Genomic DNA, 27,017 nt, shown 5'->3' on the forward strand with positions numbered 1-27,017 from the left:
ATAACAAACCATCTCTCCCCATAGCCTTTGGTTCTCCCACGTCCGGTAGGTCATCCTCAAGCTAACGAACCTTCTTAAGTGCTCATCTACTGCCTACTTCCATTCATTTGATAATATAAGGTTTTGATTCTTCATTATAATTTAATGAATGATTTGAATTTATTATAGTGAGTTGAAGTTACATGCTAAAACAATTAAAAAAACTAAGTAATTTTTTTTTCTTTTTTTTCTTAATTCAATTGTTTATGAATACCAACTAAAATTTATTTAATTATTATTTTTAACCTTTTGGAATTCAATACATTCATTAAATATGTGAAAAGAAACAAAAACCATTCAGTAAATCTCTCTAATGACATGATTAGCATATACTTTATGGTACTATTAAAATGATAGAACAAAAGAGAATTGGATGATTTAAACATATAGTTGGAACTAATCAAAGAGTTTTTTAATAAAAAAACCCAATGAATTATAATTATCTTAAGCTAATTTTTTGACTTTGAAGAAACCACTAATAGAATGTTGCCAAAGCAGAGATGATTTATTCAACCTTGTTATGATTGATCAAGATTTTTGATAAAAGTGGGATCTTATATCACCAAGAAATAATAAAGGCAAAATTTCATAGAGAAAATATCTCCTCCTTTGCCTTTACAATTTAACCACAAACTGTTTCTAAACCTATTCATAATTCTGCCCAGCTGTAAGCACAGCTAAGATATACCCCAAAATGTATTCATAAAGAAAAGCAAAAAGAAAAAGCCCATTTAAAGATTCTCTAGATTACTTCCTGTAAATTAAAATTTTATTATTATTAAATTATTAATACCAATTTCATAAAATCCCAACTCCTAAAAAGTTCATGTATTTTTAACCTACAGTGTTGTCTTTTCGGATGGTTGGTTTTCTATGAATCGAGTCCGAGTCATTGGTAAATCAATTAGGTATGATATATTTTATTCAAATTATGAGTAATTTAACAACAAATTATGATTCGAATACATTTTTAATGTGGAAGCAATTTTTAGTAAAAGAACAACTCCAAGTAAAATTTGACCCAGCAAAGGTTAATGTTCGGTGAATGGGGAATGCATAACTTCATGTATTTATTAGTAAATCTGAGATATCCGTTAAATAATGAAAAAGCTGGTGGCCATTCCCTCAAGATTCAGATTGTTTTTTTATGAAAGCACCACCTTTTCCATAAGTCACCAAATAGTAAATTCCTTTGTGTTCGTTTGAATCTTTGGCAGCTGTGAACCATGATATTTGAGTTTGAAAGCAGGAGAAAAGGAGTAGTGCCCAAAAAAGAATACATATGTATTCCATTTCTGAATCAAAATGATTTGCATATTAATGTGTGTATTTAACATTAAGATGACCTAAATTTTACAATCTGGAATTTTGTCCTACTTTTTCTTTGTTGTTGTTGTTGGAACTTGAATTGGGAAATTTAAATACTACAATAAAAACGAGAGTACAAGAAAAATAGTGATGGCAAAACCGAATTGGATAAGGGAAAACGGTCGGATTTCGGTGGAGTCTCCGGTGGCCAAATTTGCTAGCCATTGACTTGCCAGTGCAGATGCCTGCATGGGATCCGAATCCGGGTCCGACCCTGTTGCCTTTGCAGCAGCAGGATCCTTTGAAGATTTCAAACTGCATCAAAATTAATACTACATTAAATATGTATGGAACTACCAATCTTTTTCCAAGTGTCAAAACTTATATGACATCATGAATTTAATGAACCAAATTTGGAAAATTACCTTGGAACATTGGGACAGAAAGTAATTGCATAATCAGCCCCACTGCAAGTGAAAGTGCTAGTGGCATCATCGAAGGCATAGCTATAGGATTTGGGGCAAGCCGACTTGAACACTTGCGAATACATGGATGGTTTACAAGCGGTTGGACTATTGTAGGCTCCGCTACAGCAGTACTCTGGTTTGCCGAAGGCATCGCAGGCACTCTTGCATGCGGCACCGCCATCAATTTTCAGTTCAGACGGGCACTTTTTGTTCAAATCCGTCAAGCAACCGGTGGTGGCACACTCTCCTGACCCTCCACTTCCTTCCACAATCATGGGCAAATTGTAACCATCAACCAGGCTCACGTCATAGAAGTCTTGAGATCCTGAACCGAGTGTAAACTCGGCTAAGGTGGCCGGTGGGATGGATCCAGCTCCGTTGCATTCCATTTCGCCAGAGCCACAGTCGCCTGTAGCGCATGAGCCGTGGCCAGAGTCATCGAAATTGCATCCTGTTCTGCCCCAGAAGCGACCTGCCCAACCTGTAGGAGCTTGGAAAGAACGAGAGCTGCCTTTTGTGAGTTCAAAACCTGTACTTTCAAGTTTTGGACTTCCTGGATTAGCTAGAATTCCAGGCCATACTGTGTAATCGCATTTGTTGATGAATGTAAAGGTGGCTGCCGTAACACCTGCAGGTAAAAAAACAGAGGAAAACAGAGCATCAGTTTGGTTTGCCCATAAAAAGAAAATAAATCAAAGTTTACAAAAATGTGAACCAAGACCCATTTCTTAAAAATATATATATTCTCATTGCCTTCAAGAAACACAAGGAGAATGATGCTGAAGAAGGTGATAATAGAATGCTGATGACCGGAGAACAGAGCCATGGGGAATATATTCTCTGTTCTTATAGTTGAATGGTTGTTTCTATTCTGAAGTTTCTGTCTTCACTTATTTATCTAAAACGGAACTTTGTGAATGGAAATCAAAAAGGGAATTTTGATTAAGCAAAGCTAATGTCTATAAGAAGAAAAATAATGGAGAAGATGGTTGAGACTACCACCCATAAAACTCTCTAGTAATTCTATATTTGTTTGAGCCTTCCCTCATGAAAGAACAGAGTGGATGGAAGAAGGCTGAGTTGAGTGGTGGTGGGGGGGATCTAATTATCTGCACTTCTTCCTTATTTATAGGGAGCCAAAGATAGTGATGGACACTGCCAAAAAAACCGCCTCGTTGTTATTTGTTTGCTTCTTTGGCCCCTCTTACCTACTAATTAGGCCTTCCTTCTTTTTAAAAAAATATAAAATTTTATTAATGGGAGTACAATTCTGGTTGCATAACAAAGTTTTTCATAAAGGTAATAATCAAATTCTTTATAAATACTACTTTTTTTCTTTTGTCTATGCAAAAATTAGAACCCCCACTGCCCACTTTGTGAGGCTTCCATGTCCACTCTCAGTCATTCACCCACCACTCCTCTATTATTCATGTATCAAAGTTCTTGCTTTTACAATAACATTATATTTATGGAATCATTCAGGAAAATCTGAGAGTTAATCTTATAAACTAATATGTCAAAAACATGTTCAAGACGATCCTATGGAGATGTGATCCCTCAATGAGCTGAAAAAGAATCTTTTAAAGCAATTTTTGTATATATATTTGAGACTGTTGGAGCTTAAATTCAGATTTATAAAACAAATTTATAATGTTCTAATGATTCTTGACCCTTTTTTCCCCTGCTGTCAGTTATACTCTTCTTTCATCATCATCTGATCAATTATTGGAAACCTCTCCAAGCACGCTGCACACCACGACCAACCAGGTTTTCTTTTCTTTGCCTTGGGAAGACAGCCGATGTTATTATTTTCTTCGAGATCCTTTTTAAGGTTTTGTCATCCAAAAGTTTATCTTCAAGTGACAATACTTTGAGAAACAAACTCTTAAAAGATTTACGGGTGCCTTACTACTTTAAGAGGACGATACCAACTTATGGACCAACACCGTAAAACGCGATCCGTCGGTGAGTCATGACAGAATTGCTTTGGAAAGAGGAGGCGAATCACATGGTGATTAGGTGGTTGCTATGACCATATAACAAAGTTGTTTATTCTAGCAATCAATTTTCTCTCATGGGTCCCTTTGAATAGTAACCCTAATCAGAGGAAAAATATACATTCAGCATGAATATATGATAGCTTCTTTCCGAAGCATGTCAGGTTCCAAAATTTTTCTTCTTGGCATTAAGTGCACTTGTCTCACAGGTCTCGTGCATGAAACTGAAACATCTTTATAGTCAAGGGGAAAAAAAGAAAAAGTGCAGTGTCAGAGTCTAACAATTGGACATGGACAAATCTCTGACTGGCAATACCGACCTACAACTGTCCTAAGGTTATTGCAAGGTCGTGGTGGTGAATCACATGCATGTTTCACACTTCTTGCTGCAACTTCCATCCAAGTTCGTTTTTTGTTTAATTTTAACAGAGCTTTATGGGATGCTTAACTTTTACCAGTAGGGCTGCTTTTGTCCACCTTTTCAAGTGACCTAAAAACTGTTTCAGATAAACTATAAAGCCCCCCTTTCGTGCCCCATAGTTACCTGATTGTGCAGAGTTCTTCGAATTGTGGGTGGACAGTGGATGTCTCCAGAAACCCTTTTGCCATTTATCTTTATTTTGTATGTGAGTATGACCACAATCTTAAAAAGCACAACTCCATGGGAGATCAAGTGTCTGAATTTGATAATTTTGTTCTTTTAGAACTTAACAATTTTCTCCATCTACTCCTTGAATTAGATTTCATTGACATGCTATGACTTGGCACTCTATCGTTAATAGAAATTTTAAAATTTTTATAAATTATAAATTATTTAAAATTCTTCAACTGATGACATGACATAAGTTCAAAGTATCACGTTATCACACTATAACAGAATTCAAATTTAGGGATCAAATTAAAAAATTTGTCAAGTTCCAAAACTAATATGGACCAAAAAAAGTTTAAGGACTAATGTGAGCAAAAGTTGCCATGGACTGAATATTCTTTTATCCCTTGTATATAATATATATATAAGGTTCAAACCTAATTTAACCCCTAAAATTATATCTAATTATCAGTTTAGTACCTAAAGTTTCAAATCATTATACACATTATTCCAACCATTAATGTCATTACAAAAAAGCTCAGCACGTTGCACATTTTTTTGTGAAATAAATTAAAAAATGGGAAACTATAAAGAGAAAAAATTTCAGAGAAAATCTCAATTTTTTTTAAAAATAAAAAAAAAACAATAGAATTTTTCAAAAATTATAAAAACATAATTTTTAAAAAAACATAAAATTCAAAAAAGAGCGAAAAAGGAAAAAAATCAGAAAAAAAACTGAAAGAATGTAGATATAGAAATTTATATAGTAGTTTCATTAACCTTGAATGGTTTCCAATTTTTTCTTGAAATTTTGCTTCTTTTTATTTCCCCCCTTTTTTAATATAATAATAAGATAAGCTAAATATAATATAATAATGACCATAAAGGTAAATATGGGCTCTTGGCAACTCAACAAATAGAGTTCCAATCCAATTCAATGTCTACAATTTAAGGGATTGACTGAGGTAGTTCGACCCAATCCAATCACTAATATATGATTCTCCAAGTCCGATCTTCCATAATGGGTTTAACATCATCTATATATTCACCATAGCCCATATAAGTTGTTCAATAAATTGCCAAAAAAACATTTTCTCACAGTTTTGGTGGTCAGGGAATGGATACATTATATCTTGAAAATAAAGTATCTTCAGTCGAAAGGGGAGGGTAACTGTTCTTAAAGATGATTTTCTGGAAAGACATTCCCTTATTAAAATTTCCATACAAGATCAGTTGTTAGCATGGTAACCAACAGGTAAGAACAAGCAACTTTTGTCAATTAAAGTTACACGGTCGATAAACTAGTCACTATGCAGACTATGTTAATGAATAATTAATGATCATGCAATAAGCATTCTGAATATTTCGAAGATTAGCCATTGACTTAATGATAAATTTAATATTTAATATTTATTTTTTTGTCAATTTGACTCTTATAATCTTTTAGCTGCAATTGATTATCAAAATTTGAAAAAGAGTCAAATATCATGATCACTAACTTTTCAGAAAGAATCAGATTGCTTATTTTAATGAAAATATTGATTAAAATGTTAATTTTTTTAAACATGCATAATAACTTGCATGCCAATCCACGTATACTTTATGATACTTATTTTTTTTATTTTTAAATATTTTATAATTTTTAATTTATTTATTGAAGTGCCTTATATAGATTGTCAAGCTAACATCGTTAAAAATTTAATAATTTAATTAACATTTTCATTAAGAAACAATTAAAATCAAATGTAATTAAAGAAAAAAATAAGAACCAATTTTAAAAAATAGAAATGTTAAAAATTAAATTTATAGTAAAATCGCCGTACAATATTCTTTCTCTTTGACACCTCCAACTGCAAAATTTCATATTTTCCAAGTCTCTTTTACCTTCCTCGAAAGGTACCTCTAGGCTAGATCCATCACTGGCAAATCATCAACAACCTAGATATTCTAATTTAACAGCCTCCAAAATCTGATGAATGTCTACCTACCCAACCACTAGTAACGTGGAAAGTGGATGATGCACACTTGAGAAAGACACCAGTATTTTGTACAACGAGTTGTGTTTTACTAACAAAATTAAGCCACCAAACTCCAATCAAATCTAAAGTAAATAATATCCTGGGTCAATTTTGCTTCTTTTTATCAAAGTTTTGTGATGTAAACATGACTATCTGTTCCAAAACCTGGATTTTGGTGCTCAGATTACGCCAACTCTATGCATTCTCGTACCAAAAATAAATGATAAAACTTATCAAACTAATATATAAGCAGACTAGGGATTTCTTTGCTTACTGCTATCAACATCAAGGAACCTCCATGGATGTGCGGTATGTCGTGTAGATAAGAGTTTTTTAACCTTCTCTTTTTTACTTTTTCTCTTTTTCTTTTTTAATTTCTGCGTTTCATACTTGTTTAATTATGTTTTCATTGTCATGATTTTCCACTATGATTGGTTTTCATGATTAAAATAAATAAACAAACACCCATTCTTTATGAAAAAGCTTTGCTCGATTCTTTGCTTCTTAACCTTTCTTTTTCTTTAAATTCATTGGTTACTTTTTCTCTATACAAAGAATATTGTATCATACGAGTAATGTGAAAACCAAAAAGGATGCTTTCACATGACGATTAGTGTATCCTCGGATTACTTCTTCATTGTGGCTTCAACCAAAGCTCTTATGATTATCCAACAGATATAATAATTAATAAATTGCTGAGCAAAGAAATTCCCAAGATAAACAAAGATGGTAGTGTAATATGGCCTTCTGTTTTGGCTTTATCAAGATATGGTTTGGCTGAGTCTGAAAGGTAGTGTGTTTGCCGTTTCAAAATTGTCTATTCCATTTCTGGCAGATTTCCTTTCGAGGATCAGATCACTACATTTGTTAAAAAAAATTATTTCAGTCTTAATTTAATTGGTTTTGTTATTATTGCAATAATTCAGAGGATGTAAATTTAAATACGCTTAAGTATGTATTTTTTTTTTATAATTTACCAACAAGGAAAAGGGGACTGTGAAGAAGATTACCGGTTATCCTAGATAAGACGGAGAATCGATGGTAGGTGAGTGGAAGTAAAGGAGGAGGTGATAGGGTGGTGAGAGTGAAGTTGGATCCTTGTTCCCTCATGCACCTAAGCTTATATAGTGGGTTAGCCTTTGTCTTGTAGTACGGTATAGCAATTCGTACGGTGTCCTTGACGATTATGCGGGTTGGTCAGGTGTCAATGCCGTTACAAGTTGGTTGTCCCCATTGTACTTACTGTGTGGTCACATTAGTGTCGTAGATTGTTCTAGTCTAACAACTCATTCCTTAAGATTGTACGAAACTATTAAACCCAAGTAACCTCGACAAGGGGTGAGCTACGAACTGTCTGTAGGCCAATTCACCAACAAATTTGTGAAAGATCATTCACGGATCACTGGACGAACTGCCCTCAATATTCTATGCTATTGATAATTTTTAAATATTTAAACTTTAGTTAATTCTATTTTTATTAAATTAAAATATCAATTGATTTTATTGATTGCATTATTTTATTAATATTTTTATTAATGTAAAATTCTTTTACTTAATATTTTATTCTTCCATTTAATATTTTTAATTGCATTTTCCCTTTTAAACGTACATATATCAAGTTACCAATTAAAATGAGACGAGCCTGAAGTAGGAAGAATATTTTTAATGGTAAACTCCCCATATTAGAGGAAATTTGAGAAGAAAGTTTTGGGCAAAATACCAAAAAAAGCCAATTTTTTTTAAATTTACCGAAATGGGCCCGGTATTTTATTATTTATCGGAATGGGCCCTTTTCCCCTAAATCGCGTCCACGTCAGCGCGCTTTGCTGACATGGCAACAAATCGCGTCCTCTGAAGCTTTTCCCCTAAATTTTTTCACTCGATTCCATCAAACACTCATCCCTAATTTGTAGTTAAAGCTTTTGAATCAAAATTATATATTTTTAAAGAAAATATCAAAAAACCTAAAACTAAATTATTGTATTTATCTTATTTATTAGTACACAATCTCTATATATATTTGTAAGAGACACTACACCAAAACAGGTTTTTAGCGGCGTTTTTTTAGGCCTTTAGCGGCGCTTCTCCCACAAACGTCACTAAAGATCATGACCTTTAGAGGCGCTTCTACTAAAAATGCCGCTAAAGATCATGACCTTTAGCGGCACTTATACCACAAACGCCACTATAAAGATGATTTTTAGTGGCGCTTTTTGACAAACGCCACTAACTTTTAAAAAAATATTTTAATTAAATAATATTTATTTCCATGATAAATATTATATTATGTTTTGTTTTTGAAATTTAAACTTTAAACTATATACTTTTAAGGATAAAAATATTAATTAAATTAAAATTTCTATTAAAATTTTAACTTTAAAGCTAAATATAAAAATTAATGAATTTAAATTTAGAATTAAAATATTATGTTTAAATAAATGAGCACCTAAAATTTCAATCAATCCTAACGAATAATAAATTCACATATCTACCTTTTTTTTTAAATTCACGTCAATCCTAACAAAGGGACTAAAACCATAATCAAACTAATAAAAATCAATCTTTTTTGCCTGAAATGATGAAAATATCCAGAGTCAAACACATTTCTATCTAGTAGGAAATGAGAAAAGTAACTAATTAGAAGGATAATTCAAACAAATCCTAAATCCAAAGATTCAAAGTTAACATTGCAAACAGGTGCACCATTGTAAGAGGATCATCCAAATCTCTAAGTGCATCAATAAATGTTGGATACCTAAAATACCAAACACATTTAGATGCCTGCATCAAGAAGAATGCGTCCTATGATCAACATTGTGATATTCACCGCACCTGCATTGATAGCTCTTCCTAGGAAGAAGCTGACTGCACCAACAAGGATGCTGGCTCGACGCCCTTTGTTTCTAGTAACATAGGAGGCTCCAAATGTAGAAACAAGGCCTGCGAAGTAGAGCGAAGACGTAAAAAGTGTGAGGAGCTGGTTGTCATATTTGCAGTAGTCAGTTTCATGAAGATGTGCTTGTTTCCTTCTATATACCTTTGGGAAGAATTCTTTCAAGAAATCATTCATGGAAGTCACTCCACCTGCAATCAATATTAAAAGATAAACAATGTCATCATCTTGAAATAAGCATCTTATTGAGCTCTTTTGAATCAAATAACATAAATCTTCTAACAAACAGAAACAAATACATAATCTATAATGCAAGAAGCTTAGGAATCAGTGATAATCCCCAAATACCAAATATATAATATATGAAGATTATATTTTGATGATTAAAGAAATTGTGTAGAGAGGGTTCTTCTCAAGACATCGTTTTGATTGAAAAGCAAATCAGTAAATTTGGAAGATAGTATACAAATCTAAAAAGATTTCAGCAATTGCTAATACTTAATATAAATGAACAGAATTCATAAACAGGCTGAAGAAAAAAACCAATGAAAAAAAGGAAAACAAAAGTGAATCATAGAAAAGAAATCTGACCAGAAACACCAAGATCATATCCAAAAAGAGATCCCCCTGTAGCAGCAACTAGGCAAACAAATATAAAATAATTGGTAATCTTAAGCGACATTTAAAAGGATTAATGTACACTTAACAAGCCAAGAATTTACAAATTGACTTGAAATGGTGGTAGCCAAGAACAAACAATGAAACAAAACCAGTAAAAATGCGACCTTCTCGATTATGGCTAGGCCATAAAAATAATTATAATAAAAGAAACAGGTGTTAAGTGTAAAATGGATCAAAATTTTTAAGAGTACATGGACTTATCGTATATTTTAACCCCAATATATATTTTGGTGGGGGGTTGAATCTTATAAAAAGACCAGGAAATTACATATAATATCTGCTTACTTTTCACAAGAAAAAAAAATTTTAAGTGCCTCAATAAGGTATGTTTGAGGGGAAAATTTATAAACAAAAAAACAAGAAACTTGAACATGATGAGTACCTGAAGCACTTCAACAGAATATCTCTATGCAACTGCATTTTGTTCGGCAAATCTACAAGCATCTTCTGTTTCCTTTTGATCTTGCTCAAATCGCATTAAGATCTATGAAATATTTAACAAACATCATTATCATAAAGACATACATATCGATACAAGAAAATAATCTTCAAACAGCTAAGAAAACTAGCAACTTCCAATTCATGATTCATGAAAACCAGAAACACGGGTTTTTTAGCAAGTTCTGGTAATGCATATTGACATTAAATTTCATGAAGAAGCCTAAGGTGCCAGGTAAAAGCAAGCAAAATGATTTGCATGATAGGAATTACATAGTTTTATAATTATCTTTAAAAACAAGTCGGCAATTGACTGTAAATTTTGGCAAATTGAATAACATATTCCAGTTTACCCTAGCACATAATTGGCGTCGATTGTCCTGCTTAACCATCTCCATCAATGCTGTCTCTAGTTCATCAAATCTAATAAAGTGAGGAATTCAATGTCACATTTGTCAAGGGTTATTTCAGCTGAAGAAAAACAATTCTAAAATAAGGGTCTGTTTGATTGTCAGTAAAATATTTTCCGTAAAATAATTTCTGGGAAATGTTTTACTTTTCTGTAAAATGATTTACTGAAAAATATTTTCTGGTGTTTGATTGAATCTGTGTAAAATATTTTCTGCTGTTTGACAGATTTCTTGAAAATATTTTTCGGAAAAGTTGTTTTTACATATATTAATAAATTTTTATATTTTAAATTGTTTTTACATATATTGCAATGATTTATTTATAATAATACTCAATTATTAAGCTACAATATTGATCGTTATAAATTGAAAAAAAATGCTTTCTTATTAGTTGGAAAAAAGTGAAGAGAAATGGCTAAAAATTTACCTTTTTTATTTTATTATTTATTAAATGGGAAGTAAACTTCATACAATACAACATTCTTGAGCAATAATTAAATTCCCAATAGACTAAACTTGTGATTAATTTGGTCAAAAATCAATCAAAGCTTAGGAGTTTGACACAATTAATTCAACCTTCTCTATAAAATGAAGTATAAGCTTTATGGTAATCGAACATCTCTCTTAAGATCATCAAATGTTTTGTGAGAGTCAAAATTTCTAATGGTTAACCATTTACAAAAGATGAAGTATTGTTGTCTAAGAGAGAGAGTAGTGATATATGTATATCATATAAACATACACTACTTTTTCTAAATGTCTGTACATATTAACAAACTTTAATACAACAATACAACTACATGTTGTTGTCTAAGAGAGAGAGTAGTGATATATGTATACCATATAAACATACACTACTTTTTCTAAATGTCTGTACATATTAACAAACTTTAATACAACAATACAACTACATGCTTCGTATTGATCCTTTACCTCCTTTTATGTATGTATATGTACTAGTTGATGTAGAATTTTAAGGGCAAGACTGGCTTGAAGATTCTTCTTAAGTCGGCTCCTTCCTTCATGGGGAAAAAATACAGAACGAAGCTTGAATGAAGAAGAAGTCTCAACAACTTCAAGCTGCGTCATGATGATTGAGAAATTATATTATACAAGGATACATTAGATCTACGGCCTGTATCAAAAGGAAGTGTAAATATTTAGGAGAAGCTAATTATGTTGCATCAAATATGAAAGTATTAAATCTTACCCGTTGGGCACCCACTATATCATAGTGAGCAATATGACAGTTAAAAGCATCAATGCCAGAGTCTACATTTAGCATTTGTGCATTATCCTGGAAGCCAAAGGTGAAGCATATTTTCTTAATGAAGTTTTCCGTAACAAGCGTTTCAAACAACTTTGGCTGCAACATGTCCAGGGCAGAAATTTGAGGACTCAACCAAGACAGGAGGTAGGGAGGGTTAGCTGCAAAAGGATGGGCAGCAGCAAGCAATGTTCCAATTGGAATAACAGGAACATTTAGGACCTGTGCAGGGTCTGCCTACTCATCGAAGAGAAATAACATCAGATTATTGTCAATATATATACAAGCTGATAATAACACTTCACAGAGAAACAATGCTTAAGCAATTTTGCTTCAATAACACTTGCCAGGGGTAAAAGTAGTTTGAGTGACGATCTAAAAGACATATAGTCCAATGATGATGCCAACGTAGTGACTGCTGCCAATCCAAAATCCTTTCCTTCATAACCTTATAAAAACAAGACATTTTAGCACTCCTATATATTGTTCAAGATATAAAGCCAAAATAAGATGAAAAGTTTACTGATTGTTTTAGCCAACAACAGTGTAGTTGGTAAAGGACAGACTCTTTATTCCAATGTTCAGGTTTTGATCCTAGTAATGCCACGTATCAAAAGAGAGAGAGAGAAAGACACAGCTAGAGAGACAAACGTTCTTTTTTGAAGTTGTGACTATGTAAGGAACTTTTTCTTTTAAATTGCTTATAAAACTATTCCATCAAGTAGCCTATCGGGACATATAGAGCTCTTTTGGACTTATACAGCAACGATTTTGATTCCATCTAAGGGCCTTAAAGAGTTCAAAATTAATTGGCTCTACTCATAAAGGACTCAAAATCATCCTAGTTGACATGCTTTAGCTGTGATAATTAAAACGCAACAGTTTGAACTCTTAGATCAGCCTCAATAAGTAAAATAAAAAGGTTCAAGCATCAGATAGTTGAACCAAGCGTAGCATTTTCTTTTGTGAGTTTAACCAATATTATCAGTACCTAGATCAACATAATTTGTGCACAAAGTTTTCCATTCTTTTATCTATAAATAAATTGCTGTTAAAATGTTTAACTGGTCTAAGAAGTGATTATAAACTATTTACAAGTCTATTTCAGTCGGTGCTGTGTCCAAAGGAATGAAATTCAAGTTGGTCTTAGCTTCAAAATGCTAAATAAATTATAACCATAACAGAACAGAGAAATTACACATGTAGTTATGTGTTAATATAGCAAACTATTTTGCAATACCAAAAAGGTAATAGCCAAAAGGATATGCAATAATAGGTTTTACATAGGTCATAAATGTAGCTGAACAAGCAAGTTTTTACAGAATCTTACCACATCGTGATAGCATCACATATAGCAAGATACCGCCCATAGAATGACCAATTGCAAGTAACTTGCCATCCTTTGGTTCACTCTTTTCCTTTATGTATTCCATCTAAGATAAAAATTTTAGTTTAACAATACTCAAGTTAGTTGTCATGGCTTACGAATTGTCAGCTGGTGTACGCATCGCAAAAGGGATGGCACCTCTCCGCAGCAGGGACGTCTTCTTCTAGGTAGTTGTCAAAGTCCCAATCATACTTGGAAATAAGATCAAGTTGTTTCTGCATATCTTTTAGTGTTGTAGAAATGTTGTTTTGCATATCAAAAGCCGTACTGGAGATGATCTTTCAGCTTCTTCAATTATATTTACAAGCTTTTCAATTAAATCCGTAATTTGACTGGAAAAAGCATATCTTTTTTTTTTGTTTCTGAAAACCTCTTATAATCTGTACGCTTACCATAAAAACCCTTCCTCTGAGAAATAGAATCTAAAGGGTCTATATATTGTCCAAAATCCATTCCTTGTGTAATCAATCCAGCACCTCTGAGTTCAAGAATCCAGGTATCATATCCTTGACCGCACATGAAGCGCACGAACGAGGATTGAACATGAATTTGCATCATCAATAGACTTAAAAACAAGAACCCCAAGAAAGCTAAAAGCCTAGAAATGACAATCCAATGGAAGAAACTCTATAAACAGAACAAGCGTAACCCCACAAAGCCATAAGCTACGAAACCACAATCCAATGGAAGAAAAGTTAAGAACACCGAGAAATACAATTAAAAGATAAAAAATTAATAACAAAAAGAAACCCATAAAAGCTATGAGGTTTAGAAAATTACAAACCCATCACGTAGAAGCTTGGAAATTGCATTAATTCACCAACAGAAATAATTCAATGAGAATGAAGAATGGATTGGAATTCGGGTACAGGGTCGGAGCGGGAAGGATTGAGGGAATCGAAATGAAGAATGGATTGGAATGGGAGAAGCCACAAAAAATGAGTAGAAATGAAAGTGGAAATAGAAAACATACATTTCTAAAGAAAGCCTGCAAAGAAATTTTTGAAGCTGAGATGATGAGAGTGTAGAGAAGGGAATGGAAAATGTCTTACGGAAGGAAAATCGGTAAGACGTTTTCCAAAACTAAGGAAGTGATTTTACCCGTGTTTGTAAAAGGTTTTCCTTGTGGAATTCATTTTCCACCAAACAAACGCCGGAAAATCTGAAAAATAATTTCTGAAAAACCAAATCCCACAATCAAACGGACCCTAAATAACATATAAGTTCCTCTTTAAAATTCAAAGATTAAATAGTCACTTATATCCAATTTATAAAACATTATGACATAACAGAGGTAAAGAGCAACCTGTAACCAAGAAAATAAATTACATTTCCTCTACGGACTATAGAGAATTGACAATTGAAGAACCAAAAGTAATAGACATAATATAAATTATTAACCTGAGAACAGCTGATCTTTTCTCTTTTGTACCATGGTTTTAAAAATATTAGAATAATAACGATGGTTATTTATATTTTCTTTAATTTTTTTTACATTCAAAATTATATTTATTTGATTAAAATAGTACAAATTAAAACTCAAAAAAATATTAACATATAAAATAAAAAAAGTTTGAAAGATGAATAATGTAGACAAACCTAACAATTAGCAGAAAACCAAAGTACTGGTTGCAATTTGGGTAATACTTTTCTTTGCGCCTTACTTGGAAAGTCCTTCAATTCAATTTCACCGGGGAAAAAAGGACAAAAACACAACCAACCAAGTTCGACCTTTAACCAGAAACTCGGTCAACTCTCCTAGTCTTCCTGTTTCAAAGTGATTAAGACTAATCCAATTTTGCTGCCCAATATGTGTAGGAATATTCTGTAAATATTTTAGGAATATTTTGTAGATATTTTCTTTATTAAAATCCCTTATTTTAAGGGATCATATCTCCTATTTAGTATTTTTCCTAACTTAGAGTTTCCTAAAGTAGTGTCATAGGTTGTATATTAAAACTCTGATTTATGTTCTATTTAGTATCAAATACTCTGATTTCTACATGGTATCAGCTTAGGTTACGATTTCTTTTTCAACCTAGACCATGTCCGAAACTCCTTCTCCTACTTCGGAGATTACTTCAAATCCAGAAAATTTTTCTGGTTCCGATGCTCCATCAGATTCGTCTGGTCTGACTATCACCTGCCATCGATTGAATGGCAACAATTTTCTTGAAGGGTCTTGTGAAGGTAATCTGGTCATAAAAGATCCAGAAGGTAACCTTTCTTCTACTGCATTTTTCTCCTCCCAGTTGACTCCTAATTGGATCCTCGATTCTGGTGCTACGGATCATATGACTGGTAACAAGGCATTGTTTCACAATTTTTTCCATACCTTTGGTGAAGCTGTCAAAACGGTTGATGGTACCTTGTGCATAATAGAGGGACATGGCACTGTTATTCTCAGTGAACAGATTGCACTTAAAAATGTTCTCTTTGTACCAAATCTGGCGTGCAATCTCATCTCTGTTAGTAAATTGTCCACAGACTTGCACTGCTCTGTAATTTTTAATGATCGTGATTGTACTTTGCAGGCACTGAACTCGAAGAAGATGATTGGTAAGGCCAGCTTGCATAATGGTCTCTACATCCTCCCTACCTCTCCTAAAATCGAGATCTCCAAGTCATTTACCGCTTTAAGAAAAGTTGATACTGTTATGTTATGGCACTTTCGTTTAGGCCATCCTAGTTTCCAATACCTTGCAAAATTGTTTCCTGCTCTATTCATTAATAAAAGGCCTAATTCTTTTTCTTGCAAAGTTTGCTCTCTTGCCAAACATACTAAATCATCTTATTTTCCTTCTACATACAAGCCTTCTTACCCTTTTGCTTTGATCCATAGTGATATTTGGGGCCCTTCTCGGGTGAAGAATGCTGATAATTGTAAGTGGTTTATCACTTTTATTGATGATCACAGTAGGATAACTTGGACTTATTTGCTGAAAGATAAATCTGAAACTGCTAGTGTTTTTGTGCAATTTTATAACATGATTCTCACTCAATTTGGGTCTAAAATCCAGCTCTTTAAATCTGATAATGGCAGTGAATTTTTTGCTAGGTCTTTAGGTGATTTTTTAAGGAAAAGGGCATAGTTCAGATTAGTTCTTGTGTTGGAACCCCACAGCAAAACGGCGTTGCCGAAAGAAAAAAATAGGCACCTTCTTGAAGTTACTCGTTCTCTTCTATTTACCACTAATGTTCCTAAATATTTGTGGGGAGAAGCCTTATTAACTGCCACATATTTAATCAACCGGATGCCTAGTAAGGTTTTAAAATTTCAAACGCCTCAATCTATATTTTTGCAGCACTTTTCTCATTTTAAGCCTATCTCCTCCATTCTGCCACTTAAAATTTTGGCTGCACTGTTTTTATCCAAAATATTGCTCCTAATAAGTCCAAGTTAGATCCTAAGTCTTTAAAAAGTGTATTGGTTAGGTATTCTTCACTTAAGAAGGGTTATAAATGCTATCATCCTCCTTCTAAACGATTTTTCACCACTATGGATATAACATTTTATGAGCAGGATTCCTATTTCACTCAGGCTGAAATTCAGGGGGAAACATGGAGTGATTTTCAGCCACAACAGGTATCTCCTTCTAATCTTCATTCTCAACCTTCAGAATTGCCATCTTGTTCGCCATTACCTGCAGATCTGTCACCTGTGAATGCTCCCATTGATTCTCCTGTAGTACCTATGACTAATTCACCTACACCCACTTTAAACACTCTTCCTGAAAATACACCTACTCCAATTGACAGTTTTCAAAAAACACCATCACCCAAACAGCTTCGTGTCTACACAAGAAAAAGAAGACATATCCCTGAGACTGTTTTGCAATCTGATTCTTGCCGAGAATTGGATTTAGGTCCAGCTGCCGAAATGGAAGAAGAAATCAGTAAGTCCACTACTCTAGATGACTTTCCTATTGCTATTAGAAAAGGGGTTAGACAGTGCACCAAGCATCCTATTGAAAAATTTACTGGTTATAATTCATTGATGCCGTTTTTTCAAGCATTTACAGCAACTTTGGATAAAGAACAGGTTCCCACAAGCATAGTTGAAGCTCTAAAGGATCCAAAATAGAGAAGGGCTGTTGAAGAGGAAATTTGTGCACTAGAGAAAAATGCTACTTGGACCATTACAGACATTCCTCAAGGAAAAAAGGCTGTCGGCTGTAAATGGATCTTTGCTGTAAAGTATAACTCCAATGGCAGTATCCAACGATACAAAGCTAGACTAGTGGCCAGAGGTTTCACGCAAACATATGGGATAAACTTCACAGAAACTTTTGCACCTGTGGCAAAGCTTAACACTATTCGAGTACTCCTAAGTTTGGCTGTAAATTGCGATTGGAAATTACACCAACTTGATGTAAAAAACACATTTCTTAATGGCAAGCTTGAGGAAGAAGTTTATATGCAATTGCCACCTGGCTCAAAGTCTATTGAAGGTAGCAACAAGGTTTGCAAGCTCAACAAGTCTCTATACGGGTTAAAACAATCACCCAGAGCTTGGTTCGAGAGGTTCACTAAAGTCATTCTTCAAAATGGCTACAAGCAGTCCCTTGCCGATCATACGCTTTTCATCAAGGTAACTTCTACAAATAAGAAAGCTATCCTAATTGTGTATGTGGATGACATCATTCTTACTGGAGATGATGAGGAAGAGATTAACAATTTGAAGAAGTTGTTAAACAGGGAATTCGAAACCAAGGACTTGGGAAAGCTAAGGTATTTCCTAGGAATGGAAGTGGCAAGATCAAAAGAAGGACTTGTGATCAACCAGAGAAAGTATGTACTTGATTTACTCAAAGAAACTGGTTTTCTTGGCTGTAAGCCGGCTGATACACCAATGGAGGCAAACTTGAGATTCAATAAAGAAGATGAGTCCTTAGTAGACAGAGAGAAATTTCAAAGGTTAGTTGGGAAACTAATCTACTTATCCTTGATAAGACCAGATATAGCTTTTCCCGTAAATGTGATAAGTCAACACATGACTAATCCTACTGAAGAGCATATGGCAGCAGCAAATACAATTCTCAAGTACTTGAAGAAAACTCCAGGACACGGCTTAATGTTTAAGAAGACACAAGACAGAACTGTTAAGATTTTTACAGACTCTAGTTGGGCTGAAAATCTCACTGAAAGAAGATCCACTAGTGGGTACTGCACTTTTGTTTGGGGTAACCTTACAACTTGGAGAAGTAAGAAACAATCTGTTGTTTCAAGAAGTAGTGCTGAAGCTGAATTTAGAGCACTAGCTTTGGGGATATGCGAAGGAATTTGGCTACTTAAATTACTAAAAGAACTTGGCACAAATCAGGAGGATCACTTTGAAGTTTTGTGTGATAATCAATCTGCCATTCAGATTGCCAAGAACCCAGTTCAACATGACCGAACAAAGCATGTTGAAATTGATAGGCATTTTATTGCTGATCAAGTCAACAAAAAGACAGCCACTCTTTCTTACATTCCTTCAGAAGGACAGATTGCAGACATTCTTACCAAGGCTTTGCCAAAACCTGTGTTCAATAAATTCCTATTCAAGCTAGGATTATACAATGTATATTTTCCAGCTTGAGGGGGAGTGTAGGAATATTCTGTAAATATTTTAGGAATATTTTGTAGATATTTTCTTTATTAAAATCCCTTATTTTAAGGGATCATATCTCCTATTTAGTATCTTTCCTAACTTAGAGTTTCCTAAAGTAGTGTCATAGGTTGTATATAAAAACTCTGATTTATGTTCTATTTAGTATCAAATACTCTGATTTCTACAATATGAAATCAAATGAGATGAACATTTTAATATAATTTTCTATCTTTTAACAGTTAAAATATTAATAATGTAAAAATAAATAAATAAATAATTTTATATGGATATAATGAGTTCCTATTAATATATATAAATTCATATAAAGAAATAATTCAACTTTATGATTTTCCAACCAAATTCCTTATTTTCAAACCAAACTAAGAAAATCATAAATGGGCATACACGTTAAACATTTCCTCCTCTTCCATTGTTTTATTTTTTATCACCTAGAGTCGGTTAAGGACAATAACCCAGATATGGAAAATAAAAATTAAGGACACAAGTCTAGTTTAAAGCTTACGGTTAATGGCCAACCCTTCAACGGAAGGCTACCAACTCCAAGGTTCAGAAGAAAAGTAAGCATGGAAGTATAAGAATATACAAGAATACCTCGATTTAATAAACTACAGAAGCAAAAGTTATTATATATGGTGCCTTCATTTTAAAAGAGAAATGAACCAGACAAAATAGAAACAGCAACTTCATGCAGTATTTTTTTAGAGTAGCTAGAATTAGCAAACGACAGTGCCAAACTAGAGAATCACCCAATTATCTTTAGTTACAGCGCACTAAGCATATTTTGCAGTAGCCCACAAGCAAACACCTAACCTACTAGCTTTCCTTTTGAAATATTTGGGATCATATTTTGCAGTTAACTACGAATCAACGATATAAGATAGTGTCAGAAATTGAACATCTATGGTGGCATTCTGTATGAAATGATTGAAATCAAAAGTATATATTTGAACAACAAAAAAGGCGAAAACTTTCAAGTTTCAGACAGCAAGTAGTCCTAAACCATACAGTTTATCACCTGTCTTTCCAGGTTATTGATAACTTGTAAGAAATCATTCTTTAAGACCTTGGTCAGGTGTTCCTTCTACCTATTTGACTACAAATTCCCACTTAGAGAATTTATATTTCCAATATCAATTTCAACAATCTTTAATCCTTGCAAAGGTAATGAGGTGAATAATACATACATATACATATATCAGGTCTCAATGTATCATGCCTTAACACATAATCAAACATATATGCCTGAAATTTAAACCCAGAAAAGAACCCCCAAAAACAAGAACCCCAAATAGAAATAAAAACCTAGAAAAGAAGCTAACTAACCTCCAAAAGAAAAGAAGCTAGAAAACATCCATTGGGAAAAAGCAAACAGAGAAAATGCAGTGAAGTTAATCTTTGGAAACAAACAGACCCACCAACAGTATGGAACAAGCTCTAGTCTTGGTTTAGCCAAAATAGAAAGCTCGGATCTGTTTCGGCTTAGGCTGGTGGTGTTGTTTCTTTTGTTCTGAATGACAAGATAAACATGTTTGGTGGAATGGGTGGGGACTCGTATTTGTCGGTTAGCCATTGGAGAGCAGAAAAAGAAGGGGAAGTAGAGAAAATGATGAAGAAGGAGTTCAAAACATCGTCGCCTGGTAGCGAGATGGAAAGCTGGGTTCCTTTGATAGGGTCAGGTGAAGAGGAAAGAAAGAAAGGGAGAGGGGAAAAGGTAATAGGAGAAAGGACTTGGTGAATGGAAAAGGAACGGGTATCAAACGAAAGTTCAAAACATTGTCGGCCATGGAAGATTAGGGCACGTTTGGTTCGCTGTATTGGATTAGAGGCGTATTGGATTAGAGGTGTATTGGGATTAGAGGTGTATTGGATTAGAGGTGTAATAGCTAATCCACTGTTTGGTTGAATGTAATGGAATAGAGGCGTAATAGTAATCTTGTGTTTGGTTGAATGGAATAGAGGTGTAATAGCATAAAGGAAAAAACTAAAATGACTAGAATACCCTTAGCATAAATTTATTTTGATAAATGATTATTGTTATTGTAATTTAAATTATAATAAGATTATTATTATCAATAATAAATAATTTAATCATATTTAAACATAATTATTATTAAATATATTTTAATTAAAATATATAATTTAATAAAATTCTTAATAATTAATATTCTTATATTAATTTACTGAAATCATAATATATGATACTGTAAAATATAAATTAACATAATTATTATTAAATATATTTTAATTAAAATATATAATTTAATGAAATTCTTACCATTTATTACTCAGCTTTCCTCTAATTTATTTTCCTTTCTTTCTTATCCTCAACTATTTTTAATCAAGTTTTAAAATATATAAAAAGTTGCTGCTGAATACTTTTTAAATTTAAGATTATAATTACACAAGGTAGGTATATACCATGCAACCAAATTACATTTTATTTGTTACATTAATAAAACATTATAATAGAAATATTGTTGTACATGTAATACAACATCAAATTAACTTCCAATGAGGCGAGGCAGTTAATTATATTTACCATGCCCATGCCCATGCCCATTTTCTTTTGTTTTTAAATATTTTCTATGTCGGTTTTCATCCATTTGTTGCATCATGCATATCGTAGGGGTGCAGATATGGTGTACGACGGAAATTTAACCAAAATCCAAATCCTTAAATATAATGTTACATTAAAAATCGAAACCCTTCAAAACATAAAAATGAGATGAATCAAGTGAGAGAGTGCTCGTCTCTGTATCTCATAAAATGGTGATTAAATTCATCTATTGACAACCGCCATCCTCACCTCATCCACGCCACCTCCACTGATGCTTTTTATTATTATTTTTCCTGCAAACCCGCAAAACCACCCCCTTCCATTTTCGACCTGCAACAGATAATAACGCAAACATTACCATCAATGTCTAAAGAAACATCAGGCCACAAACACAAACGTAAAGGTTAAATTTCCCAGCAGATCCTTGTACAATAAAGCTTAAGTACAAACTTGTCCCTCCAACATGAAAAAAATTTGAGCAATTTAGTCCCTTTTAAATTACCGTCAGTTAAAATTTTACAACTTTGCTCCCAAGTCTATATTACAAGGACCCGGCACCAAAGCAAACATCAAGAAGCACAAAACATGCTATTAAAAAAATTTCTCATATTTATCCAAGTTAAAACATCTATTGCAAAATGTGCAACTTGCTAATAAAACGTTTTTCACTTAACAATTACGCAAATAAGTTAATTTCATATGTTTATCTTCCCAATAAATTGGTCTATACAAGGTGGAGGGGGCAAAACAAGCACAAAGAACTTTGATGGTTAGGAGTAGTTACCATGTTCAAATTTATGCTTAAGAAAGTCTTGCTTTTAGATCTGCTGCAACAGCATCAATGAACTCCTCAGTATTCAGGTACTTGTCCCTAGCAAGCCTGCAGCATCCATGTCAATGTTATAACCAAGTTCATTATAACATATATGTACATGTATGCAAAGTACAAAAACGAATTATATGAGTACGCACTGACATGCACAAACATTTCTTATAAAGGATCATTTGCAAGTTAACAGACCATAAAAATCACTGGCGGTTAAATTGCATAAAACATGCTTGACAAATACTTACTTAGAGCCGTGAATGATTAGTGCAAGATCTTTGGTCATCTTTCCAGATTCCACAGTTCCAATACAAGCTGCCTCTAGTTTCTCAGTGAAATCCAAGAGTTTAGGATTGTCATCCAATTTTGCCCTGCAAACAACATAATAGTTCTAGTAAAACATTTAAATAATTTTGTTAGCCGCCCATGTGAAAAAGAAAGATGCCATCAGTACTACCTGTGTGCAAGCCCACGCGTCCAAGCAAAGATAGATGCTATGCTGTTCGTGCTGGTCTCACCACCCTTTTGGTGAACTCTGAAATGCCGTGTAACAGTACCATGAGCAGCTTCTGCTTCTATTGTCTTCCCATCTGGGCAAACCTGAAACACAAACAAATTCATCATGTAGGGTAAGTGGCATGTAAGATGGTGCTCAGGATAGGATTGAATTTACATCATCCCATGTTTAGTATTCATCTTCAACGCAGGAGGAAGATAAGAAGACTATTTATCACCAGCAGAGAAGATAATAAAATTAAATAAACTGTTGACATGAGATATACCAGCACAGATGTCATCAATCCAAGAGATCCAAAACCTACAAAAAGCAATTCAGGTCTAGTTAGAAAAGCAATATAGCTACCATGCCGCAAGAATAATGTGAAATTTTATCAATTTGGGGTTGAAAGGGGAACATTTTTTTCCCCTTTTACTAGTTTGTGACACAAACCTTGGGCTAAGAAATCACTCTGGACATCACCATCATAGTTCTTGCATGCCCAAACATAACCACCTTCACTCTTTAGAGCATATGCCACCATATCATCAATAAGACGGTGTTCATACCTTAAATTAAATAATCTAAATCAATATTTGACATAAATATAAAGAAAATTAATTTAAGTCAATCAAAGTGAAAAAGATCCTCACCATATCCCAGCAGCCTCATATTTTGATTTCCAGTTAGCCTCATAAACCTCTTGAAAGATATCCTTAAATCTTCATTAAATAAACAAACATAGCTATAGGAGTCAAAAACAGAATAACGAAGAGCCTTTGAAGAATCCTCAAAAATTTGACTCTTATAAGCTGTAACTTTTCCAATTTTATTTTATCTTCTTCTGTCAAGTTGTTGTCAGAATCTCCCCTACTTGTTACAGCAGGACTAAATATGTTAGGCCTGTTTGATCGAGGTGCGGATGTTGCATTTTGCAGTGAGGATCCTAAGCCTGCAGGACGTTCAACAGTGAAAAGCCTAGATCCATCTTGAGAGGTTATAGTAATGTTGCCGCCATCAGAGCCAGCACCAGTTGCTGCTTTCAAGAGGGCTGCCAAAGCAGCAGAATCAAATAACTCCTTCCCCTCTCCTTCTTCATCCGTATCCCCTTCTTCATCTGAATCAATAGCATTTGTCTGTATATGATTATGAGAAGTATCAGCACCCGAGTGAGAACCAATGGCAGATCCTCGTTCTAGCTCCTCCAAGAATTGCTTAGCAGCTTCAGCATTCTTAAAGAACATACTTTCAGCCTCTCCATCAGTCTCTGAGCCTTCATTCTGATGCTGCTTCTCTTCCATTTCACCTTCAAAACTAACTTTTCCAGCCACTGTAGTTTGCTCCACTGACTCAGGCCAATGAGATTCTTCTCCTGGCAGGGTTACTGACCTTTTGCTTTGAGAATCACTATCTAAATTCTCTGTTTCATGAGCTGCCATTATTTCTGTAGGTTGAGCAGAACTATCCTTTGCCTGAATTCCATCTCCACCCCCTCCATCTACTTTCTCAGCAAATGCTTGTTCCAAAATATCTATGATCTCCTCATCTTTGAGATCATTTAGCTCAGTCCCAGAATTGTCTTTACCAAGCATAACCCCACTGGCAATATCAGCTTTATTCTCAGCATCAACAGCCAACTCGTCTCCGCCGGAAAACTTCGAACCATCAGCATGATTCAAGCCGTTATCCAAGCTCGCATTATCGTCAACTGGAACCACCTCTGTCTCCTTCATCACCAATGTCACAATGCCTAAAGCAGCTCCAGTCAAAGGTTTCGCATCGACAGCCAACTCCTCTTCGCCAGAAAATTTCGAACCATCGACTTCAACTACCTGATGATCTACTGTTTCTACAATCATAGGATTGAAACCCTTAGCTCCACCATCTAACACCAAATTATTCTCAAAAATCCCAATTCTACCTTCCTCTCCACTTTCCATTGATAAAACAGATTGGTCGACTTCTCCAATGGAACCCATTTCCACCTTATCGTCCTTTTCCCAATTACCAACACTATCAACATCAACCTTCCCCATCGAACCCTCACCTCTATATTCCTCTAAACCATTATCGCCATCCCCAAACGAGTCCTCATTCAAAATCACATTCGAACCATCAGAACCAACAAAAGGGGCATCACTAACATCCCTCACGGTCGGAATTACTTCATCAGGGTCAGCCATAAAATGGCCTCTCGGGTACTGTTTCAAACTTCCCCTCACCATTCTCGTTACTATCATTAGTTTTACCATTCCCATTATCTTCCAAAGTACGTTCACTTACTGAACTAGTTACAAACTCAGAATCATCATTCGAAGTTAAAGAAGAAGAAGAGGAAGAAGAACCTGGAGAGGTAGAGAGCGACTGAGAAGTGATTTCCGGGGCAGAAAGCAAGGCGTCCATGGTTGAAAGAGAGGAAAGGGAGATAGAGAGAATTGGGTTTTAGGATATGGAATGAATTTTGAGTGGCGCACAGAGGGAGCAAATCGGCAGAAAGGGTAAAACAGGGAGGGGAAACCGAAGGGGCAACTAATCTGCAGAAAAGAGGGGGATTAGAAATCGGTGGTTTTCACCGATTAGGAAGGTAAAGGATTACACCCGTATTAGAAATACATCAAACCAAACGATGGAATACAGTCGCATTAGGTGGGGCCCACCGATTAGGGGTGTATTGGCTATGCCAATACACCAAACCAAACATGCTCTTAGGGATTTCACGGGGGAAATTTTTGGTAAAATGGCACGATTTCTCAAAATAAAATGATTTTTACGGCGTTTTTATAAGCCATGGAAGATTAGGGATTTCACGGGGGAAATTTTTGGTAAAATGGCACGATTTCTCAAAATAAAATGATTTTTACGGCGTTTTTTATAAAAACGCCGTTATTGTTTATTTTTTGTCACAAAAAATTATTTTATTTTGAACAAAACGGCGTTGTTTTGCTCTACTAAAAATCTTTTATTTTGCAAACTAAAATATAGCTATTTTGCTAGATGTTCAATGTGGAATGATTTTAGTTTTTGTATTTCATTTTTATTTGTTATAAATTAGTCCTATCCAAAATAGATACTTACATATCCATATCAATATGTTACATTAATTTATTTATTTATCAGTTTTTTTAAAATCTAATATTTAAATATATCAAATGGTTTAAACCATTTAATCTAAATTTAGATTAAATATTTTTAAATATAAAAATAATAATTAATTGTATAAAATTTCATCATTTAACATATCTAAAGTAAAACTTAAATCCTAAACCATTTAATATATATAAAAATGATCTATTATCTATTAAATAATTTAAACTATAATCATAATTTTAATATATTAAAATTAACATTATCTATTTTACAATTATATAAGAAATTATTTAATATATAAATTAAAAAATACCGATTAATCTAAACCCTTAACCCCTATCTCTTAAACCCTAAAACCCCTAACCCCTCTTTTACAATTATATAAGAACTTAATTAATATATAAATTAAAAAATACTAATTAATCTAAACATTAAACCTTAACCCAGCCCTGAATCTCTAAACCCTAAATCACTAACTCTTAATCTCTAACTGCTAACCCTTAACCACAAACCACTAACCCCTAAGTACTAACCCCTAAACCTTATTTAATATATAAATTAAAAAACACTAATTAATCTAAACCCTAACCTGAATCCCTAACCCCTAACCCCTAAACCTTATTTAATATAAATTAAAACACATTAATTAATCTAAACCCTAAACCCTAACCTGACATTGAATCAATAAACTCTAAATCCCTAGCTCTTAATCTCTAACTCCTAAATCACAACCCTTAAACCAAAACCCCTAATCCATAATCTCTAATTCCATAATCTATACACCTTAAAATTTTAACTCCTAAACCGGCCTTAAATCCTAAATTAACCATATACCTTAAACAATATATCCTAAACCCTAAACTATAATAATAATGAATTATATATTTTAAAATTAATACTATCGTATCATTTATAATTATATATGAAATTATTTAATATATAA

At 33.7% G+C, this 27,017-nt stretch overlaps 3 protein-coding genes across 14 annotated transcripts; all 3 read right to left on the minus strand.

Moving 5' to 3' along the window:
• Nucleotides 1-1,299: 1,299 nt before the first annotated feature.
• Nucleotides 1,300-2,997, minus strand: LOC107945798 (thaumatin-like protein 1). The gene is made up of 3 exons (XM_016879928.2): nt 2,568-2,997; nt 1,773-2,442; nt 1,300-1,662 (listed from the first exon to the last, which is right to left on the minus strand). Exons 1-3 carry the CDS (start codon nt 2,638-2,640, stop codon nt 1,464-1,466), a joined length of 942 nt encoding a protein of 313 aa, XP_016735417.2. The 5' UTR covers nt 2,641-2,997; the 3' UTR covers nt 1,300-1,463.
• An 8,571-nt stretch (nt 2,998-11,568) lies between these two features.
• On the minus strand, nt 11,569-20,898 carry LOC107942685 (uncharacterized). Of its 11 annotated transcripts, none has more exons than XM_041108444.1 (5): nt 20,432-20,898; nt 15,094-15,295; nt 12,451-12,555; nt 12,051-12,344; nt 11,569-11,920 (listed from the first exon to the last, which is right to left on the minus strand). In XM_041108444.1, the coding sequence occupies exons 3-5, from the start codon at nt 12,550-12,552 to the stop codon at nt 11,780-11,782; spliced, it is 537 nt and encodes a 178-aa protein (XP_040964378.1). In that variant the 5' UTR covers nt 12,553-12,555; nt 15,094-15,295; nt 20,432-20,898; the 3' UTR covers nt 11,569-11,779. The 11 variants fall into 11 exon arrangements, with proteins under 11 accessions (XP_040964378.1, XP_040964375.1, XP_040964371.1 ...); XM_041108441.1 differs by lacking the exons at nt 15,094-15,295; nt 20,432-20,898 and adding exons at nt 13,438-13,540; nt 13,633-15,020; XM_041108437.1 differs by lacking the exons at nt 15,094-15,295; nt 20,432-20,898 and adding exons at nt 13,438-13,782; nt 13,887-15,019 and having other exon boundaries at nt 12,455-12,555.
• Nucleotides 20,899-21,761: 863 nt separating this feature from the next.
• Nucleotides 21,762-24,723, minus strand: LOC121224670 (cytosolic isocitrate dehydrogenase [NADP]). Of its 2 annotated transcripts, XM_041108447.1 has the most exons (7): nt 23,641-23,765; nt 23,441-23,556; nt 23,274-23,308; nt 22,949-23,091; nt 22,740-22,862; nt 22,450-22,545; nt 21,762-21,995 (listed from the first exon to the last, which is right to left on the minus strand). In XM_041108447.1, the coding sequence occupies exons 2-6, from the start codon at nt 23,529-23,531 to the stop codon at nt 22,467-22,469; spliced, it is 471 nt and encodes a 156-aa protein (XP_040964381.1). In that variant the 5' UTR covers nt 23,532-23,556; nt 23,641-23,765; the 3' UTR covers nt 21,762-21,995; nt 22,450-22,466. The 2 variants fall into 2 exon arrangements, with proteins under 2 accessions (XP_040964381.1, XP_040964380.1); XM_041108446.1 differs by lacking the exons at nt 21,762-21,995; nt 22,450-22,545; nt 22,740-22,862; nt 22,949-23,091; nt 23,274-23,308 and having other exon boundaries at nt 23,641-24,723.
• Nucleotides 24,724-27,017: the final 2,294 nt, after the last annotated feature.

This window comes from Gossypium hirsutum, chromosome D12 (assembly GCF_007990345.1).
Source record: "Gossypium hirsutum isolate 1008001.06 chromosome D12, Gossypium_hirsutum_v2.1, whole genome shotgun sequence".
Classification (NCBI taxonomy): Eukaryota; Viridiplantae; Streptophyta; class Magnoliopsida; order Malvales; family Malvaceae; genus Gossypium; species Gossypium hirsutum.

Bases quoted from the DNA above. Each gene is read 5' to 3' on its own strand.
- LOC107945798 (XM_016879928.2), bottom strand. From the start codon at position 2,640: ATGGCTCTGTTCTCCGGTCATCAGCATTCTATTATCACCTTCTTCAGC. The intron at 2,443-2,567 runs GCAATGAGAATA...TTTTACCTGCAG, and splicing joins TCTCCTTGTGTTTCTTGAAG to GTGTTACGGCAGCCACCTTT. The intron at 1,663-1,772 runs GTAATTTTCCAA...ATTTTGATGCAG, and splicing joins TTCTGTCCCAATGTTCCAAG to TTTGAAATCTTCAAAGGATC.
- LOC107942685 (XM_041108435.1), bottom strand. From the start codon at position 20,678: ATGGCTAACCGACAAATACGAGTCCCCACCCATTCCACCAAACATGTT. The intron at 12,556-20,431 runs GTTAGTTAGCTT...TGTTTTTATAAG, and splicing joins TAGCTTCTTTTCTTTTGGAG to GTTATGAAGGAAAGGATTTT. The intron at 12,345-12,454 runs GCAAGTGTTATT...TTCGATGAGTAG, and splicing joins TCAAACTACTTTTACCCCTG to GCAGACCCTGCACAGGTCCT.
- LOC121224670 (XM_041108446.1), bottom strand. From the start codon at position 24,720: ATGAAGGAGACAGAGGTGGTTCCAGTTGACGATAATGCGAGCTTGGAT.